Source organism: Agelaius tricolor, unplaced genomic scaffold, assembly GCF_023055355.1.
Source record: "Agelaius tricolor isolate 1412-34295 unplaced genomic scaffold, bAgeTri1.0.p SCAF_3, whole genome shotgun sequence".
Lineage (NCBI taxonomy): Eukaryota > Metazoa > Chordata > Aves > Passeriformes > Icteridae > Agelaius > Agelaius tricolor.
In genome coordinates this window covers 36,961,586-36,983,653 of record NW_027269263.1, presented here as the reverse complement: position 1 = coordinate 36,983,653, position 22,068 = coordinate 36,961,586, and the positions used below count along the sequence as shown (strand labels likewise).

The following is a 22,068-nucleotide window of genomic DNA, read 5'->3' as shown; positions in this document are numbered from 1 at the left end:
CTCAGGACCAAGGTAGCTCTTGTAAACTCTGCTGGTGCTTTCACTGATTTTCATCAACAGCATGAGAATATCCCCATGAATCTTTAGAGTCTTTGCACAACCCATAGGAATCTATAACGTCATTCTTGCCAAGCAAGAGTCATGCAGCTGGCTTTTCCCTAGAATTTGCACAGGAAAAATGAAGTGGGTGATTCAGTTGAGTTCTATCAAGTCCCTCTTATTCCTGTTTTTAGAAAATGGGTGGGTTTTGGCAGCTGGAGTAAGTTCAAACAACTTCAACACCTTGAGAAAGCAGATTACTCTGAGATTTCTGAGCAATTACTGGACCACAGCTCTAAACACAGTTCAGTGGATATTATCAAAATACTGACAGCTGAATCTGACTAGAGCAGCATCTGGAAAGCAATAGATTAGCACTGCCCTTTCTTTCTTATCATGGAATTCCCCTGCTCCATCCCTTGAATGAAATATTAAGGCTGTGTATTTCTTTTTCTAAAAGAGGTGATTCCTTTAGCCTTGTAACAGCAATTTTCTTCACAAATGCGGCTTGTTCTTAGAAATTAATGACAAGATGATGTGGCAAGCTTCCATAACTCTAATGGTAGTGTCACTTGGGCTGTCAGTGCTGGGAATGTCTAAGTAATACAGAACTGCCCTTTCTTGTGGTGCTACAGTAAACTTTATAGTTTTCATAAGCTGGAACATCAAAAGAAAGCAAGCAATGTGCAGGCAGCCATTAAATATTTTTGTCTACTTAATGGAATACTGTACTGCCCTGCTGAAGGAGAAATGAAACTGATACCACATGGTTAAGCAGAAATACAAATAAAATGCAGAAATACATGTTTTAACAGCTTGTGAAAGCCTCAGACTTAAACAGGTTAAAGGTGTACCAAGTCACCACCTTCTACAGTTCAGGAAATGTATGTAGTATTTTTAAACAGAATCATCCAACAAATTCAGCTCTGTAACAGGGATGGAGGTGAAGAAGTAGCATGTATCTTATTGTTGGTCACAGTTCCCATTTTGGAAAAAGCCTCACATGGGTTTTCAGTCTTCTTCTTTCCTGGGGCAGAACATATTACTCTTAATTATGAATAGCAGTTTCTCCATTGTGCTTTCTGTTTTCCATCTCTTCAACTACACAGGTTTCCAAGGAAATGCAAGCAAGTACAGGTTCTATTTCACTCACCTCAGGTACAAAGTAGTCAGGTGGTATCCTGCTAGACACTAATAAGATTCCCTGTGGCCATATGAAGTAGCCCATTATAGGCAGGAGGGCAGTAAAGCAGAGGCTTTTAAGGGCTTATAAAATAGGAATTCAGCCATTACACACATGACACAGCTTATTCCTGTAGGAAAGTTTGACTCAAGCTCAGTAACAAAGATAGGAAGTTTGATAGGCAGTTTATTTTTTCTTTCTTCAAAAGTGCAGCAGTGAACAGGGTCCTCTGGAAGGGCACTTTCTAAATAGATGTTCAAAACAGCAGAAATACACTCACAACATGCTACAGCAAAGTATGCTCACATACAGAGAGACATACAAAGATAATTCATTTTAATTGAATCACAATAAATGACAGCTGTTTCATTATGTTCATATACTGTTATCAGCTTGATGAATCAGTCTCAAATTTAACTTGATTGAAAAGGTATTATACCTGCTTTGGGTGTTTCCATGTACATGTTCCTGCTACATTCCCCAAAATGAAGATGCCCAGTTTTCTGAGCCCACGTTGGGTAAACAGGTACTGGCTGTATTCACTTATGCTGAAGTGATGATAATGAATGTTGGCTTGATTTATGGTAACATAAGGAAGTTATTAATTGTATTTCTCCCTGTATAGTATCTACTTTACCAGATCAGATCATTAAAAAAATCACAGCTCTGCTTTTGGTAATAATGATTTTTTAAAAAAGTAAAAAACATGATCACATTTTATTTAAACTCAACTCTGTACCAGTAAGGCCCTTTATTTAAAACTCTGTACGTTTAACATGAATGCCTTCCATAACCAGGTATAGATGCAGCCATGGTCAAATAACACATGAAAGGGAATATCCAGAAAGACCATTTGGTTTTCAAATAACTTAGTTGGGAATTAGATCTGGATAAGAGTCAAAGATCCTTCATAGTGGTTTTTTTAATTATCAGGGATAAGAATTAACACTGTTCATTTGTGGCTGTAAAAATACTCAGAATTAACTGCTTTATGGCAACAGACACTAGTGATAAACTGCTCTAAAAGCAATGGAAGGCAGGCAGCTCTTGGTTCCTGTTCTTCCTTTAACTACATGCTTAACAATTTTCAAGTCTTTATCAGAAGTGGGAGCGAATCAAATATTCTTCTAACCCACTAAGTAAGGACTGATTAATTTAATTCTGAATTTCAGTTTAATAGAACATTTACTACCTAGGCCAGAATTCAGGTATAGTGTGGTTCTCTGACAATGAGTGTGTTAAATTACTGAGCTTTGCAATGAAATGCTTTACAGGTATGTTCAGACAGCAAGAGTATTAATTTGGGTAAAACATCTGGTCACTCATACTGAATAATCTGCATCAATTCTGTCAACTTTCATATTACTAATTAGGCAAAAAATAAATTAATTCAAAAGAACATGTCCTTGTTAGGGCTTAAAATCACTTTAAGAAAAGACTGTATTAGAGTTACATTTCTGTACTCATAAGGAAGTTTTTTTCTAATAAGGAGCAACAAAATGCACATTACTTGCACTGAAACTTAAGCAGAAACTTGATGTAGGACCCAGATTTGATAGGACTGATGAGGGTTTAATGTGCAGCAGTCCATGTATTTCACAGTAGCCTCCACACAGCTACCAAAATGAAGTTTAAACAAAGAACAGGTCTGAATTGCTAGAATTCTTCAAGCAAAACACTACCTACATGAGCTCAGTAGGAAAACCCTTGGGAGCATGAAGACAACTTTGGTTTGGTTTCTAGAGACAAAACAGTGTATAAAGGATACTGATGGCCAATACTAAAGCTTGAGAAAGAAAAAGCAGGATAAAGCTACAGCTGTAGTTGAGAAAAAAAAAAAAAGTCCTGAGTTTTTGAAAGCATGTAAGGAGTCTGACTATCCAAAACCCTCTGCATTTATACAGATGCCTCAGCTGAAACATTACCTTTCAAGCTTTTTTTTTTTCTTCCAAATATTTGGTCACTTCTGAGAGATTTGAAACAAAAGTTCTATAAAAATCAAGCCTGTAGACCACCACAGAAGTTTGCAACTCTAAGCTACATTAAGGACTTCTGTGCCTTAGAACTAAAAGCCAAGAAAATTCAACTTACTTTATTGTAGCATTGCTTGTATCCAGTTGGTGGATCTGCACACTGGGATATGCATCTTCACAGTTTTTAGTCATACTTTGTTGCATACTTAATGATTAGTTAAAATAATCATGCTCTCTACTGGGGTAAGAGATGTGAAATAACTGAACACTAAATAGTTTTGCTACAGTTTGTTTGACAAGGGAATGATTATCATGCCTGAAAACAGAGTTGATTTGCCCACAAGCAACACAACTTGTCTTGCAGAAGATCCATAATTCAGTGTTTCCAGATGGTGTTTTGCCAGTGAATCTATACAGAAGTTGCATGGTAATGCAAGTTTGTGTGTTTTTCAAGATTTAGAAAGATACTGAAGTTTGGGTGCACATGATGGCTGCATTTCAGATAAGCCTAATCAGAAGGCTGAAAAGGCATCACCCTTTTGGAGGGAAACCAAGTGACTTCTGCCATGCAGACCTTTGGTGTGAAGGCCACTTTTTGAAGGTTCCTAGTAGTTAGGTCTCAATCAAAAAGCAAGACTCTATGAAGCATTTAAACTGCCTAAAATAGCTCTTAGCCTAATGTCTAGTGAGCAATGATTCTAGGATTTATTTTTATCTAGTTGCTTTCAAAATAATTTACCTTCAAGAATCTAATCAACATAAGAAGTTAGACAATTCAAGACATTTGGAGGTTAGAAACAGATCATCTCTACTGTGGTACCCTGGTTGTTGGATTTTGTTTATTTTAGTATTACTTCTGTTTGTGTATTAAAACAGACTGAAGAGTTAGCTCAAAGCACAGGCACACTTACTTGAATTCTTGTTAGTATCAACAGTCTCTTAACTCACTAGGAAGTCAGTCTAAAACCCTAAAAGGTTTTTCAGTAGTACACAGTAACCCAGCCTAGCATTTAAAACCAGGAGGCTGAAATTACATTCTTGTTTGCAAGCTACCAAAGCTGTCCTACAAAATTCATTGGTCTCATCTCAAAGTGGTCTCATTGAAAGAGACTATTTAGTAGATGGATTTTAATTCTGTACAAGACACTTGCTGCTCAGATCCTACACTTTTGACTAATGCCCTTCTACTCTCTTTTGGGCTAGGTTGCTATTGTCCTTAACAGCCTGGAGCTCAATACAGGAAACCTATAATTAAGCACAGATTTTAAGGTCTGTGACACTGAATATGGGTGAGCATTACTGTGCAATAGCACCTGCCTATCTAACCTGACTCAAATACACATTTACTTATTTTTTAGAACAAAATAAACTGTTCAGATTCATAGACATAGGTTCACCTCTGTGCCTGTGATATGAAAAGGTAATTGAAAGACAAAGGTGGTAATCAACGATCTGAGCAAGACAGATTAGCTGTGTCTAACAATTTACAGTTAGAGTTCAGCTGTAAAATATATATATATATTGCACAAGGCAACCAGCTAAAGACAAGGGGTTTCCTTCCAAACGGGGTTTGAAAAGCCCATTAAACGTCTTCCAGCTGTAATCAGCGAAAGTTAACAGAGACAGACCTGCTGCAGTCACTGGAGGAACTGGTTTGGAGGAGCCCATTGCAAGAGGCCCTTCAGGGTTTTACAAGAACTGTGCAGAAAACCTCCGAGCCCGCAGGCCGTGATTGCTGAACATGAGCCGTGGGTCAAACCTGTACCTGCAGAGAGGAACAAACACAGTCAGTGTCAGCTGCTTGGCTTGCAGGGACCAGCACTTCCACAGAGCTTTGTGCTGGAAGAGCTCTGCTACAAGGCTCTGTGAGAAGCTGCTTCCTCAGCAGTACACTGCAGTGCTATTACAACAGATAAACTGTAACAACATGCAACCAAAAAGCTGAGTCTCCCAGGAAATAAATCCTAGCTACAATGTACGGGCAGCATAGGGGCATGTATAGCATCAAGGGTTCAGGAGCTACATTCTAACAGAAAGCTTTGCTGTCCCAAATGACAAACTTATGCAGCACTTTAAGGACACTATAAGGACATTTTAAATACTGCTTTAAAAAGCTTTGGTGCAAATGATCAGTGACTGAGTTTTGAGGCACAAAGTGCTATTTACTTCCAACAGGTAATACAGAGAGCTCAGGAAACAATCTTGCAAAGAGCATCTACAGGAACAATCAGAGCTAGTACTTGGAAAATATCTGCCTAGAGAAACCAGCAGAACTTTTCCTGGTTTGCAGGCAAACCTGAGGTCAGTCTCTTGCCTATTCAAAACAGCTAAAGTGTACAGTTGTGCTAAGTCAACAATGTCTGACAACATTAAAGTACTAGTATCAAATCATCCAAGTTATACATGGTAAGCTAAAATACAGATTAACCATTAAAAAATAGCAGCATCAAGCAAACATCTCTATTAAAAAGCCAGTATGTACATCACAAAAACCCTCTATAAAGCTGAATTTAAAAACTGCATAGTTATATTTCAAAGTGTTACAGTAATGAAGTGTTACAGTGTTTACCCTGGATCAAAGACACCTGGTGTGCGGCAGGTTGCTCCTGAGCAGGACTGCAGCATCATTAGTCGATAGTTCATCTTCTCTAGAATTTCTTGATCAATTGTTTTAGCAATGTTATTGATCTGGTGTGGATCTGCAGTCAAGTTATACACTTCCACAAACACCTGTAGAAGAAAGTTCCTGCACTGTATTAAGTCCTGAATGCTAATTAACAGTCTTATTATTTGGGAAGAATGCTTCATGGCAGCACACAGTCTCAGATGTTAGTATGAACTCTGCTGCAGCAGCCAAAGTTTTGCCGTAGCACAGTTTTGTTGGAAAAGTTTTTACTTTCATCCAAAGTACTCACCTGTCACAGCAGAGTCTTTTCCAACACTTGTCTTATGACTGTAAGACTCCAGTAAGAGGCCTTGCCTAAGCTGGCAGTCTTTTCACTAATGGATCTCAACTTTATTTCATGACCATCACATCAACATTCTATACTCATTAGCTACTTAGAGCTATCATACCAAGACAGGTGTCTTAACTTCATGTAAGAAATAGCTGAATACAAGAATGCTACAGCCTCAAACAGAAAAAGCTTATTCTGCATGCATGTAATTTGAGTTTTGTCTGGAGGATTTTAGGGCAGACTTGTTTTTTGGTACATTAAATCTCTAGACACGTCTGTGGGACAAATACTGGTCAATAGTATCTCAAGAATTTAGCTGTGGTTTTGTCTGTGCTAGAGTAAGAGGCCTGACTGCAGATGATACTGATAAAAACTGGCTGAGTTGTGTCTAACTTTGATAAAGACATATCGGACAGACTTTGGCCTTTTTCTTACAAGGTTCACAGCAAGGTTATAGAAGCCACATTGTTGCACCTTTCCCATACTGTTGGTGTTATTCCACCTAGATCAGGTATGCAGAGTGATCCAAAAATGCCACAGCCATACCTTCTTAGTAGAAAAATCCCAAAGTAACATGAAGAGTATTATTGAGTCAACTTTGGAGACTACTTTTACAAAGAAATCCACGAGACTTGTTTAACTTGATCATCGTTTGTCAGAAAGGGGAAAACTGAAGTCAAGGGTCTGCTAATTGATATTTTGGTTTCCTCTACAGCTTTTGACACTAACTGCAAAAACATCTTGTGGGATTTCCTCCCCTGGCTTAAGCTGCTCATTGTAGACTATCATACAACATGTTGTGTGGTACATGTTACTGGGTATACCTGCTGTTCATGCAGTGCCTGCACAGCTGCTGCCAGCACAGTTTGTTAGATCTGTGACCCAGCTGCCTCAAGCCCCACATGCTTGTTGGAGCAGCTGTGTGCAAACAAGCACAACTCAAGATCAGCCCCGTGACACACCACCTTTTGTATGCACAGCACGTGCTCCTGTAGAGAAACCTGAGCAGCCTCTGAAGGGGGGACGTTGTGTCCCTTATAACCAAACTACTCGAGATAAGGTCAGAGACCTTTCTCACAGTTGTAATTGCACCACTATTTTTGCCAGACAAACAAGGAAATAATAGGTAAGAAATTATTAACCTGGAATTTCAGGTCTTTCCAAGTAAAAGAGTTGTGTTTATGGTATCAGAAAATATTTGTTGCTTAAAAGAGAATGCTACATGGAGCTAGGCTAAGAGAGAGAACTGAAACCAGCCCAGCACAGCTCCCTGTGAGGCTGTTAGGTGATACCAGAAGGTAATAATCATAGTTTGGGCCTCACTCCCCTCCCACACCCCTTTTTCCCAAAACCCTGCAGTTCAACTACAGTTTTGGTCAAACATTCACAATAGGAGATAAGTACTTGAGTGTTTATCCTGCAAGCAATGCCAGTCTGCCTTTCAGAGTACTTCATGGAAACCTTGAGAGCTGATAAGAGTGCAGACAGACACAGGTTGTGCACAGCTGACATCTGCTAGTCAGACAGACTTACCTCCCGGTCATCAAACTCACAGTACTGCAGGTCCCAGGCAGCTGACAGGGTCCTTACACAGGCATATGTGTTGTTATAGGAATCTTCACACACACAGTCTGGGAAGCAGTGCTGTGAGGCAAGCAGCAAACAACTTCAGGGCAGAAGATGAACTTTTCCTAGAGTCTGTACCAGCTCATGCTAACTGCAGCTAACAGAGGAACACCCAGATCTTAATTTAACACATGCAAATTTCCACTGGGGATTTTAAGCAAAAACTCAGTGTTGTTATTAAACTCACCATGACTAAGTGCATTTTGTCTGGGAAACAAATGTACGTACACAGAAGAGAACAGCACAACACACTACTGAAGACAGCACCAATGGGATGCTTTACTTTAGTAAAGCAAAGCAAACTGCTTCAATTTAGAGAGTAACTAGTGACTTAAATAATAATCACAAACAAGAATTGTGCAATTGTGCAGGTTACTGAAAGTTTAGAAAGAACATTATGTCATTGTCACACACTTGACTTAAGCCCACACCTTCATGCATCAGTCTCCAGCCCTGAGGCTCCATAGATTCCCACTGAAAGGGTTTTTGTGATCTCTCTGGTCATATGGACATACCAGTTCCACATGGCTGGACATCTCCTTCCAATTGTGAAATGCTAACAGGAGCTACAGAGCTGGCTCCTACTTACCAACACACTGGGAGCTTCCATACAGAACCAGGTTAGCTCACACAAACAGGTTTAATTCAGCAGCTAGTCCCTAATATTAACAGATCTTGTCTTACTTACTGTGACTCCAGGTCCTAGGCCAGGACAGGTAGGATCACTGCCATTGTATCCTTCTCCTTGGTACTCCACCAAGAAGTCTGATCTCCACGTGACATTTTTGTCTCCTCTCTACAAGAGATTAACACAACTTAGTATCTACTGTAATGTGAAATAGAAAAAATTCTCCATGCTTGGAATAACACTAACACTGTCCACTGCTTACTAGGCAGTATCAGTCTTAAATAATTAGCTTTAGGTTAGAAGGTCTTGTGTAACTGGAAGACAAGGATTAAACCAAAAATATTAGTACACCTTCCTGTGAGGGTTTAAAATACTATCTTCAATTTGTAAAGATCATGCAGTAGTACCAAGTAGGAGCCACATGACCAAATACTACTATCCTACAGACAAGATCCCTGCAACAAGGCTGTTTCCCTTTGATTTGTATCACATTACCACAACAGATGGAAAAAAGATACCCTTGGCAAAAAACCAACCAAACAAAAAAAGAAACAGCTTTAAGAAACAACTAGGTTTTAAGCTGGTCTATTTGTAGCTGCATTTTAAAAGACAGAGGAAGATGAAAGTTTACAGTTAATATACAGCACCACCACAGGCATATGCAGCAAAAGAATGAGTTTCAAATTTGATTCCACCAGAGTTTAGAACAGGTGCCTTTTACCTGCTTCTGTCTAAAGAACAGCTTAAGGTTTGGATTTAAGGTTTAAAGACCAAAGCACCATTTGAAGTCTGGATGATCTTTCCAAGCTTACTTTCCAAGTAAGCTGCCTTCAATTTATAGACTAAATTTAATTAAAACTAAACAGATCACCTGCAAGCAGCTTTATTTAAATAGGCTTCTGCTCACCTCTTAGAAAGGTCAAGTTTACTTTATAAAACCACATGCACTCTTCTAGAGTTTGGCAGGAAACACCAGTTCTACTGAAAATGGAGTCAAACCAAAGATTTAACGAGAACAGTCTGCTTTTCTCCTGTTCCTATGCTGAGAAAAGCTAAGGAAAAGGGGAAGGAGAATGTAAGATGGAAACAAAATACAGGCTTCAAAACCGGAATTATTACAAATGTGAGAATTATCCAAAGGATGACACAACTTTCTATTGGAATATGACCACAAAGTTGTAGTGCTTATGAAAATACATCTGCATTGAAACATACCTACTTTTTTTATTCAGCTATGAGCATCCCACTTGAAAACAACATCAAAGGAAGAATCTGGGTTATGAGTCAACCTAATCTATCAAAGGAAGTAACACTGACTTTGAAGAATTACCCCTCCAAGAACTGTAGGTTACTATCCCTGTCCCTACTTACCAACAGTGGCAACAGTGACATCCCATCCATCTGGGTCTTATTCAAGTCATATCCCGCAATATCCAGAATAGTGGGACCCAAATCAATATTTGCAACAAGCATCTGCAGGATGAGAAGAACTTAACTTCAGAAGTTCAGAACCTATTTTAAACACTACCTAATTTCATTTTTATGGGCTAATGAACCCTGTAACATTGAAAAGCAGTGGTAGGGAATTTGGAAAGTGAGTACAAAATAATTTGCTTTTGTGGCCTGCTATGGCTTAATTTGATTCAAGCAGAACAGACAGCTTTTTTAGGAGGAGGCCTTTGCACTTTCTTCCACTCTGTGTACTTCATTTTATGGATACATATATATGCAGGGCAACAAATCAGCAGCTAAAGTGGTAAGTGTGAAACAACATTAAAAATAAATCTGTACTGGGATTCCACTTCTTTCTTACCTTGTTTGTCTGATTTGGTTTTATCCCTGGTCCTCGAACGAGCAATGGAACTTTGATATCAAACTCATAGAGCTGCCGTTTGTCTATTGGCAAAGAAAACTGGCCTAAACAAGAGAAGATGGAAAAGTTAAATGGCTTCTTGCTTACATTATCAGCCTTGTGCTACCATAGTGTGGTTTGGGTTGGAAAGGACCTTACAAAGATTATCTAGTTCCACCCCCTCTGTTAGGAGCACATTATTACCACCAGCCCCTTTTTAAAAAAGAGAGGTTGTTAACCTGAACTATATTAACAAATTGGAGGACAGCAGAGATAACTTCAAAGTATAAGCCATATCTAACAAAGCTTACCAGCTTAGATACTGCACTTCTAGTTGTACAACATGATACAGACAAGTCTTTGACATATTTTTACTGGATAACCCTCTTATACCAACTCTTCCTACAGAACACAGAGACCCTTCCTTTATATTTCTCTCCTAATTTTATGCACACCAGGATACACTAGTAAAAATTAATGCTGAAAACCACAACCAAAAAAACCCCAAAAAATACCAATGAAATCCCAAACACCCCACACTGCAACTCCAGAATGTTTCGCAATTCAAATCAGTACTTCTGACATGTACAGTTTTCTACAGCTGCTACTCCCATTTTCTGGAGTGGTCATGAGGGTGAAAGGTTATGCAGTTCCTGGATCCTCTACAAATAAGCAGTAAGCAGTGAAAATCTTACCAGTGTGGAAGCCATTGTCTGATGTGTAAAAGATGTATGTGTTGTCTAACTCTCCATTCACTTCCAATTTCTTCACAAGTTTCTCTATCAGGTCATCTACTGACAGCAGAGTTTGCCACCTATACAGAAACAAAGTACTTCACATTTGACTGTGAACAATTTGGAATAACCTGACTGCAAGTAGGGCACTTATACCCTGCTTCCAGTCAGCAGCATATGCACTCTAAGTGAATTATTTTGTTTACAAATCCTGAAAACAAACTTCATAGACTACTATACTATTTTAAAGGCTGCAATTAAAGGTAGAAATACATTGTTTGTATTCAGTTCTTGTTGACTTCTGTAGTGTCTGTGAAAGACATCAAAATGCTGATTACTCCTTATCTGGACACAGTGAAGACAAACCTTGAAACGTCACAGTGACAAAGAGTCTCCTGCAAGGTCATTTGTTATTAGTTCTTTATATGTAGCTAAATATTAAAATGCAAAACAACCATGAAGTTAGTTGTCTTTATGGGATCCTTTCTGCTTGAAAACTGTACCAGCTGTTTTGTATTACTCATGTAATGGTAGGGTCCATTATTTCAGTATATCTAAAGCCTTTGACAGCTACAAGTTCTTTTCTTTGTCATGGGATTTGCTGCTGAGAAAAGTGATTGCTTCCACTACCCTCTACAGACTAGTATCATGCTGAATTAACTACAGCTAGTCAATTCTCGGATTCTGCTGTCTCTCAGCTTAAAATTTTGTTGCATAATTTTTACCTTCATGTTTTATAAAGCAAAAGTCTGAAAAATATTGGGTTTCCATCTTCAAAGTAACAAGACAATGCCTGGTAACAGCTCAAAATGCAGATCAACACTTTAGGTGATGTTTGTTTAAAGACTTTTAAAGAAAGCATATATGGTGCAAAAAACTACCCTTGCTCTTTATTAAAAAAGGGAACAAGTCATGTCTGCACATTATTCACCACATCCCCTTTATAAAAAGGAATCTAGCACTTGCCCTGGCCTGTACATTGCCATGTACAGACTGAGAGACAAGATTAATAAATCAGATCAGCTGGCAGACAGATCAACTACATTTGATGTACATCATGTAATAAACTGGAATCAAGTGAAGTAGAAGGTAAGGCCATTTTTAAATAAAACCCTGTGGTGGACTGAAAGAAAAGCAATAGAGAGATCAGGTGCAATTGGTCTTTTTTGTGACAAATAATGGCAGCATTTGTGAATATGATATTTCTGAAGCCAAAGTTTATTTGCAAAATGTAAACAAAGTCAGGAGGTCTTCTGAGACAAGTGTCAGAGAACTATTAGGGATAATCTGATATCAACTGTTATTAGAGGTAATCTGATATCAATTGTGAGACTTACTACAACTTTTTTTAAAAATCCACACCTTATAAATTCTTATTAGAAACCTTAAGCAACAGAAAAATTCTTACCGCTTTCTGTAAGCATCATCAAGAAACTGTATTGAAGAGTTGCTCATTGGAGTCTTTGCTTGTCGAATTAACCAGTGCTTGTTCTAAAGAGAAAAAAACCAACAAAGATTAGAGTATGGGAGAAGTATCAGGTTTTAAGCCTTTCTTAGAGCAATTACAAAACCAATTCCTATGATAAAGTCAGGCAATGCTATCAAACTGACCTGACTTTGGTTTTCCCTGTTGGTTCATGTAAAAATTAAGTTTCAAGATTAAAATACATTACAGCTCCATTATGCTTAGCCCTTGATGTGAAGAAAACAGATATGGATCTTTTCAAAGCAGTTCAGGGAAGAAAACTCTGAAAGGATCTAGGGAAGGCTCTCTCAGAGGTAAAAGTGTGATAGTCTAAGATCGGAGGAAAACAATGTGAAACATTGAGCATCATTGTAAGATTGGACTTGGTTGTCAGAAGCGAGGTCCTTTTGGGACTAATTTGGCGATCATCTCAACAGGTAGCAAAGTGGGCAAAAGCTCCTGCACCCAAAGCAATTAGAATTATTAAAGTTATAAACAGGTGAGTTCAAATATCTGTAACAGTGCCACTATCAGATTCTTGGCAGTCTAAGAAATCAGGGCTGGTGACTACTGAATGGAAGAGAACATTATTATTTTATTTAGATTTTGAATCCAAAACAAGAGCATTTCTTTAGCTGCAGCATCATGGATTCTTCTAGATGTATTCCCAACTTTCAGAAACAGCCCCTTCCTTTCTTTCCTCACCTACACCCGCAAAGTAACAGAGATGATGTAATTTATATTAAAAGTGATACTCCCACATTGAAGGACCAGTCTGAGCTGGATCACCTGCTGTACAAATACATGGGAAGGTCTGTTGTGAACAACCTGAAAGTTAGTATTAGTGGGAATCAGAACAAAGAGAACAGTCATGTCAGAGCAGCTTTACATTTTTCATTTAGTAGGTCAGAGATGACCCACTCATCACCCTCAGCTTAAGGCTGTATTTAGGTGGTCACTCCTCTGTGTAGAGCCTCTTGTAATGCAATTTCCCTCCTGTCACAAGCAAATGACTGAAGGGCTCAGGCTTTAGGGACTCACAACAAAGTGACTCATATCTCAGTTCCCCTATTTTCTGCTCTTGACTATGAAGGAAAGATTTTTGGCATGGAGACTTAATACTATGTCCAGTTTACTTTAATTCTGCTGCATTAAGCTGTTTCTTTTATAGAAGCTGTAAAACAATTCTCTGGAGAGACACAGTCTATCTCAGTTGAGAGAGGAAAAAGTAAGGAAATACAGCAGAAATCCTACCTTCAGCTCAGCAGAAGTTCTTCAGAGAACAAAGGAGCTGGCAATATCACCAGTGCACCAGCTCCTTTCACAAGGGCTGTGCCTAGGAGAGGAGCTTCATAAAGCACAACCATACTAGGTAAATCAGGGAGGTAAGCAACCTAGTGCAGCAGAATCCTCCTCTTTGAGTATTTTATTCTTCTTAGCTTTCTCTGAAGTTTCAAAATCTTCACACAGCACTCAAACACCTTTGTGGATTTCAATAAACTTCACACTCAGAGTTCTCAAATCTGCTTTCCCTGTCATGTCTCTTTTGCATTTATATACAAAGCAGTCCACCAATCCTGCTGCCCCTCTAAGCTCCATTCTTGGAGAAATTTTAGGAGACTGAGACAATATACAGTGTGTTGCAAGAAACAGAACACAACTGAGCTTTGATGCAGGAAAAACAAGGCCTGCAAGGGAGATACTCAACACATACCTTAAACAACTTCTCTTTTAGAACAGCTTAGATAAAACTCATCTGGTCTACTCAGGTTCTGACCAGTGACATATACAAGAGTTTAATTCCTATTTTCCATGCTAAGATTCTGCCTAAATGGTTCCTCTTAGTAGCTCTTGCCCACATCCAGTACAAGGAAGTGAGGGAACATTTCTTTAGGAGTCAAGACTGTACAATCCAACACTGTCAAGCAAGCATTACAACATCAGTGAGGGTCTGAGCCTATTTCCTGCTACGTTTACTGCTAGTGCAGGAATCATGCTTGCCCTAGAGAACAGTGAAGCTCTAGAAAACACTGAAGTTCCAAGAAGACTTAGGCTTCAAGACCACAACACTGCCAGCTGCATAAACACACATTAGCTGTGTCTAGGAAGGAAGGTAATGCTAGTCTGTTCCTCTAGTAAAACTGCTGTATCCACAGATACCAACTGCCAAACATTAAGCCCAGCATTTTGTTCTGTGTTATACAGACACAGGCAGAGCTTTTACACCACATAAAGGAACTCCACAGTGCATATTTTGCTAGCTGCTGACTTCACTGGTCAAGTTACTTCTAAATCACTATTTTGAAAGCACTTTATTACAGTAATGGAGTCTTAAGACAAAATCTGGAATCCCTTTATGGAAGAAAAAACCTCAATCTGATTCCCATTCTCTAGTTTGAAACTTAAAAAGATTGGGCTAAAATACTTGTTACTGCCTGCAGCCCTTTTCTGTCCTTTCATTCATGTTTCTCTATCATACTGATGAGCACATGGTCATTTTGCAAGCTAGAGTCCTCAGCTAAAAACAAGTCTCATTCTGTACTACAGGAGTCACAGGGACCTGAGGCATGACTGGGGTGCTGATAAGCATTTAGGAAACATTATCTCAGTCTTAAGATTAGAAGCAAATCTTGAAGCTAAATAAATGAACACTGAACAGCAATGTGTTCTAGATTTTAAATTACTTGAATAAAAAATAAAAAACCTCTAAGTTTTCACCAAATAAACTGCTTGAGAAGTTCACACACTGGCAGAGTAAATTGCAGCAGATTAGTCTGAACTAGACCATATCTGGCCGTATTTGCCGGCAGTAGAAGGTACTGCCCTGTCACAAGGATGTCTGAATCTGTAACACTAGGTTATTTTAGCAAACAAGTTTTCAAAGCACTCACTAACCCTGGGCCCTATGGTTCATGATTCCAGAGTCCTCTGATTAACCTGACATGCTTCTACCTTGGGGAAGCTTTGCCATGAGCTCAAGGAATGGACTGCCCCCATCCACAAGCAGATGTGGGAAGGAAGAAAGGGCTCTTGCCATTCTTCACCCAAGCCTTTGAGTAGCACATTGCCTATGTGCTCCCCTGAACATACCAAGTGCAATCATAAGAAATTTTAAAGAGCTTCAAAAGAGTCTAGAAATGGGACACGAATGCACTTTTTGTCTTTACCAATCATAATTCCATTATACTACCATATCACTCTTGCCACTGTATTGCTTTTTTACAAGACATTAGCGTGCAAATATCTCAAAGTCACAACAAACTTATCTGACCCTGACACACACCGATTTAACATGACTGAACAACCAGTAGTCATAGCACTCACCTATTTTAATCTAACATGCAAGCCAGGGCCACTGCCTTCTACTCTCACAAACGAGAATAACCCACACCACTTCTTGCTAGTTCACTTACCTTGCCATGAATATTAAAATTGCTGTTCCTTGGGGCACTGACATTCTGAAAGCTCTTTGTATACTGTGGAGCAGGTGTCCAAGGGGAGTGCGGTGCTGGGGTTGCGATCATCATAAAGAAGGGCTCAAAATTAGATTTGTACTCCAAGAAGTCCAATGACATGTTGGCCTGTGAACAGTGTTGTTGGAGAAGAAAAGTCATGCCTCAAAGGAAAAGAGCAGCTATTTGACAAATCCAAACTATACATTCATAACTTATTTAGAGCTCGGTAATACTGCAAACATTTAAACTATTTCAAAAACTTACTGCTTGCTCATCTACAACTGTCTAGAACAGCAGTTCATAATAAAAATAACCCCAAGTGGCTCATGTTAAACAAATCATTTTTCTCACATCTTCAAACGACTTTCTACTTCAGACCCTTGCATGAATTAGACCTGGAAAGCTCATCAGAAGTTTGGGCCTATTCCAAGTACAACAAAATCCACCTATACTCTGGTTTAATCAAGTAAAATCAGAGCTTTCTTCAACACAGTCCAAGTCTGAGACTTTAAGATGCCACCTGCCATCTGACAGATCCCAGTTTAAGAGCTTCAGCTTTCTTGAGAAATAGCAATAGTTCTGGAAAAAAAAAAAAAAATTCAGCCCCACTGTTTATAGCCTATGCTCATTCTACAGCAAGCTGCAAGATTACAAGGGTTGAAAACAGAACGTCTGGTGAAGAACAGTGCCAAAATGCACTCACACCACTGCACTTTCATTTTTGTTTCAGCCTATACACAATTTCAAGAAGCAAGTCAAAAGAAATTGCAAGTTCCATTTTCACTTCCCCAGGTCAGCCTTTAAAATTACAGCTTCAAAGGTATTACTTATAGATGAGTTCTTCAGTATTCAAATCTTGCAACTTTTTTTTCCTGCCTGATTAGTACACCCCATTTTGGATATCTTTTTCTTTCTCAAGGAAAAAAACAATACACCAGGAATTCCCTCTTCCTTCCTTCTAAATTTAGCATCTAAGCAACAAGGGCTCAACTTCAGTTATACGTCAGCAGAGTCATGAAAGGATAAGAACCATTCAGAAACTCATAGCGTGGCCAACTTTGATTTCATTAGGAGCTTAAAGTGCAACATGTGAGAAGTGCAGTAAAAAGATTCAGGTGTTTGGATGCTTAATACCAGACTCAAATACCCAGGTGCCCTTACACAAGAAAGCTTGAGCATCACATCACGCAACACAGGAACTTTGCATAAGCAATTTATTCCTGTGCACTGCCCAACAAATGAATTGAACACTGTCTCTGGAATGCTGGTTACATGTTTGGTAACTCCAGGAAGAAAGTAACACACTGAAAATTGTGATGCACTGCTGTATCAAATAAGCAGTTTATGCAACAATGACCTGTTGGACAAAATGCTTACGAGCTGCTGAAGGATCAAAAAAACCCAGTACAATGCCTGTAATAGCATAGTCTCACTTCTGGCTTATCAATTCCAATCTAGCTTTAGACAATGTAAATCTAAATTTAATCAGACAGCTGTTCAGTACCCTAAGAAACATCAATCAGTGCTGTTGCTAGTAAGCAGCTGTCTATATTTGAGCCCCCAGTGGAATTAAACTCCTCAGGGTGCCAATGAAACACTACAAGACTGGAGGAGGAGACATTTCTAGAGAAGAGTTTCAGCGAGTGCTAACCTATACACTGTAACAGCACATCAAATTATGACTCCAGCTTGGCAGACAGGGGGACAATCCCCCCCTCCCCCCAGCCCCTTGCCAAACAGGGCCTTGAGAGAGCTAAAGTAACTCTTCCATCCCTCCTTAAAGGATCTGACATCTTTGTTACCTGTCTTTATTTTATGCAGATAAAGAGGCTAAAACCTCCCCTGAACAGCTACACATTGCCCTCATATACTATGAAAGATTGATTAAGCTTTAATATTTACAAGTTATCAGACTGATGGAGTTGGAGACTACAAGATACTAACACATCATAATACCTTAGAAACAAAACATGGTGTGAAGTTTATTTTTACATGCTTCCTGCTGAAATCCTGACCCAGTTAATCTGTTACAGAAGTTGCATATTATAATGAAACATATCCTTGTATGAAGTAATTTAAATCTCTGCCTACTTGTTTCTCCTGCAGCACAGCAGTCAGTATTAACTCCTCAGTGAGGCTACTGGCTAGCAAATGGCTGGAACCCCTTTCCTCTGCACAGCTCAAACATAAGCCTGTCACTTTTAAATATACTCGGTCTTGCTTTGCTGATAAGTGCCACGCACCCTCACGACAGCACAATTGTCCATTTGTGAATTAATACAGCCTAATAAATTATCTCAGCCTTTCCCAAGTCCCCAGCATGAGGCATTATCTGGTCATAAGCAGTTTCTGTACCACACAGTGCAAAATTTCTTACCAGTACATCTGTCAGATAATCTACACTGTAGTTCTCGCCATGCCTTCGTGCTTTGCCATTTACTGAGAGAGTATAGTTGTAGTACTTTGAATTTTTCTCCTGTGAAAAAGAAAAGTGACACAGATACTTATTCAAAGCAACATGTACGTTGATTACTTGAAATAACCCAAATTAATTGCCCCTGAGCATTTGTCAAATAGATTATGAGCATTTGCCATAAGGATACTGCAAAAATTCTCAGAAGTGGTCTCCATCAACAAAACTGGTTTTAGTGCTATCTCACACTGCTCTGGCTTTACAAATGGCTTTCTTTTCTCCAGGCACTCAACAGGAGTAACCCTTGTAAAAGCCACAGATCCAATGTACAATTAAGGAAAAAGGGAAAGAAAATTTTCATTAAATCATTAGATGTTCTTTTCCTGCTCTTTCATGACCAGCAAAGTTAGAACATGAGATGAATTATAAAGCAACAAAAATTAAGTTGTTAAAAAAAAAAAAAGTCACATACCAAAGCATACCAAAAACTCCATCCAGGAGGGACATGACCTACTCCCCCTGCATCTTCTGCTCCATACTGAAAAAAGAGAGAACATGACTCACAGTTTCAATTATGATGAATCAAAGCTAGACATTATGTTTCATATTCATGTGCTTTATTCAACACCATGTCAAGCCAAATTCAATTTCAGAATGTGGAAAACCACATATATCTGCATATAAAAACACATGGAGGGCTTATTAAAGAAACCAGGGTTCAATAACTAGACAGTAACTGAAAGCTTAGCAACCATCAGTAAAATTTAAATATTACTCCCTGCTCCATTCTGCATGTGAAAATATGCAGAGATCCTGGAGAACATAATGTACATATCAAATAATGAGTAGTGATCAAAACATCCATGTGACAAGCCACTTGCAGGCTTTGTGATAATAGTTCACAAGATACTAAAGAGAATGCCACACAGACCAGCAGCTTCCTTCATCCTCCCCCAAGAGGGGTAGGAACTTCAAGTAATGCCACCTCAGTGCCAAATAATCTACAACAACTAGCCTTTAAGAAAGCAAAATAGGGAAAGTAGCTGCTGAGTCAGTGCCAAACTCAAAACAGAGGGTGCCTTAGAGCAACACAAGGGGTTTTCTCAGGGCAGCCCTCTCCAATCTACGTGGCTCCCCTAACAGCAGGCATGAGAGACTCTGCTGAGTCAAGGGATGCTCAGAGGAAGCCAGCTGAGTTTCCCTTCCCCTTGCTCCCTCAGGAACATCAGCAGACAAACCCGTGCCTGGCTATGAAGATTCATGTTCCATTGCTTTATTATACCACCGTTTTCCAGCATGAGATGCAAAGAAAACATGCTGTTAAGAACCCTGTAGCTCATACAGCTCCTAATCCAAATCCATCACACAAAAGGAACACACAGCCTTACAGCTTTCGGTGCTGAATTTTACATCTTACTATGAACTACTAGAAACTATATCCTAGTTACAAAGACAAAAAAACTAAAGCACACATATACAAGTGACTCAATAATAAAGTGTTGGGTAACTGCTGTAAAAGAGCTCTGAAAATACCTGTTCTCCCACAAATTTGCCTCAGTGAACACTTGACTCTTACAACAAACCACAAAAACACAAAAAAAAACCCCCAAATACCTCATTTAAATACTTTCCAGCAAAGAATGTTTGATAACCACACATAGCTTTGAGCAGTGCTGGGAAGGTGTATGGTTCTTGAATCTTCTGCCACAACTTGCTGCTACAGTTCCCTTCCAGAGTGTTATTGACGACATGATGATTATGTGGATATTTTCCTGTTAAAATGCTAGCTCGACTGGGACAGCAAAGTGCACTGGGGACATACTGGAAAAACAGAATGAGGAGATTTAAGACTTGGATAGTAAAACAATTTTATGCCAAAATTTACAGTTTTTAAATATCAGCTAACAGGTTGACTAATATATTCAACAGTCAAACTTACTTCTTTCTGGACACCCAGAATTATACCTTAAGTATTTTCACTAGTAAAAAACTGCACATGAAACCAGCTTCAGGCCTCTGCAGCACATGCCCTTCAACTTCTCACCACCAGACAGGACATGGTCTTTTAGGCAAGAAGCCACTAAAATACTGTCTGATTGTTGACTCACTCCATTATTTTAGCCATGGAGGTACACTAGAATATGAAAAGAGTGAAGTGACTTTTCATTGTGCATGAGGTTGATGAAAGGTTTGAGCAGCTTCTTTTAATATTCAGACTACACAGTTTTACTTTACAGATTAAGGAAGTGAGCACAAGTGCTTTCAGAAAGTGAAACTACAGATTTTGAACTTCCCCTTAAGTTATATTCATTTTGAGACCTAAAAGTAGGTAGCAATTGAGTTTTAAAAACCTCACATCCATATCTACAGGTTTCATGAAGCTGATGGCATTTTTTGAGACCTCAGATGAGCGAAGATACAAAATACGTAAACGCACACGCCTCAGAAGTTCATACCGTTCATGCAAACACTTACTGAATTTACAAAGGTTATTCCCATCTGGGCAATAAGAGTGTTAGTCTTCTTTAGGGGGGTCTGAAAGGAAAGCACCAAAAAGGTATCAGCTAAAAATGCAAGGATGCCAGGTGAAGCCAGGGACTTGAAGCAGGCTGCCTGGAAAAAGGCCCAACACCACAGGTTTTAGGAACCACCCCGGCAAGACACTAAGAGTGCCCTTTCCTTCTCGCTAGGGCCTGGCGTGGCCACAGCGATTGCACAAGCGGGCCCAAGCGAGCCCAAGTGTGGAGTGTTTACAGGGATATCTATCTGCAGCGGCTGTTCTAGAGAGGCCCCAGCCCCGGCGCCCCGAGCCCCGCAGAGCGGCTCATCCCACCCGTGCCAGCCCCACCGTGACGCTCCTTCCGCGGGGCTGCTTGGCCTCGGGCCGCAGTGAGCCCCTGCCCGGCTCCGGGCTGGGCCCAGCGCGACCCCGAGCGACCCTCGCCCCACACCGCGCCCGCCGAGCTCGGTCTCGCCGTCCCACAGCCCGGTACGAGACCCGGGCGGGCGGCGAGGCCCCCATGCCACACTGCCGCCAGCCCCGCGCCCCCCGCCGCAGCGTTACCATGCCGCCCAGGCAGACGTCCTGGTCGTCGGTGAGGATAAGCACCACGTTGGGCCTCCGCGCCTGCCGGACTGCCCGCACCGGGCCGAGCAGCAGCAGCGCGGCCAGCGGCAGCGCCCGGAGCAGCACGGCGGGGGACACGGTGGGGGACATGGCGGGGCCGCCACAGGCGCGGAGCGGCCGCGGAGCCGGAGCAGCAGCAGCGCGCGGGCCCGCCCCGCCCCCGGCGTATGACCCGGGAGCGCGGGGGGCGGAGTCACGTGGCCCGGGCGGCCGCCGCGGCCCCGCCCCAAGCCCCGCCCCCGCCCCGGGCCGCCCGCGAAGGCGGTTTGCGGGCAAGAGCTCCGCGCTGCGCCGCCGGGGGCTGGGGAAACGTCCGCGGGAGGCGTGCCGGCAGGATACAGGCAGCTCTTCTGGGCAGGAGAATGGCCATCTCAGCCAAGCCATAGGGCAAGAGGCAACGGGCTGGGACTGATGTACGGGAAGTTCCACCTGAACATGAGGAAGAACTTCTTTACTGTGCTGGTGACTGTGCGCTGGAACAGGTTGCACAGAGAAGTTGTGGAGTCTCACTCACTGCAGACACTAAAGAACTGGCGGGACGCAGTCCTGTGCAGTGTGCTCTGGGATGACCCTGCCTGAGCAGGGACGTTGGAGCACTCAACCTTACCCATTCTGT

At 40.7% G+C, this 22,068-nt stretch overlaps 1 protein-coding gene across 1 annotated transcript; it reads right to left on the bottom strand.

The window, feature by feature from the left end:
• Nucleotides 1–1,390: 1,390 nt before the first annotated feature.
• Nucleotides 1,391–21,643, bottom strand: GNS (glucosamine (N-acetyl)-6-sulfatase). Its single transcript, XM_071423502.1, has 14 exons — nt 21,390–21,643; nt 20,801–20,860; nt 19,940–20,146; nt 18,798–18,863; nt 18,290–18,388; nt 15,871–16,038; nt 12,401–12,483; nt 10,954–11,072; nt 10,220–10,323; nt 9,778–9,879; nt 8,467–8,574; nt 7,686–7,796; nt 5,765–5,925; nt 1,391–4,960 (listed from the first exon to the last, which is right to left on the bottom strand). The coding sequence occupies exons 1-14, from the start codon at nt 21,540–21,542 to the stop codon at nt 4,885–4,887; spliced, it is 1,617 nt and encodes a 538-aa protein (XP_071279603.1). The 5' UTR covers nt 21,543–21,643; the 3' UTR covers nt 1,391–4,884.
• Nucleotides 21,644–22,068: the final 425 nt, after the last annotated feature.

Coding starts and splice junctions, on each gene's coding strand:
- GNS (XM_071423502.1), bottom strand. CDS start 21,542: ATGTCCCCCACCGTGTCCCCCGCCGTGCTGCTCCGGGCGCTGCCGCTG. Junction 20,147..20,800: donor GAATAACCTTTGTAAATTCA/GTAAGTGTTTGC, acceptor CTGTTTTTCCAG/TATGTCCCCAGTGCACTTTG. Junction 10,324..10,953: donor AGACAATGGCTTCCACACTG/GTAAGATTTTCA, acceptor TCTCTTGTTTAG/GCCAGTTTTCTTTGCCAATA.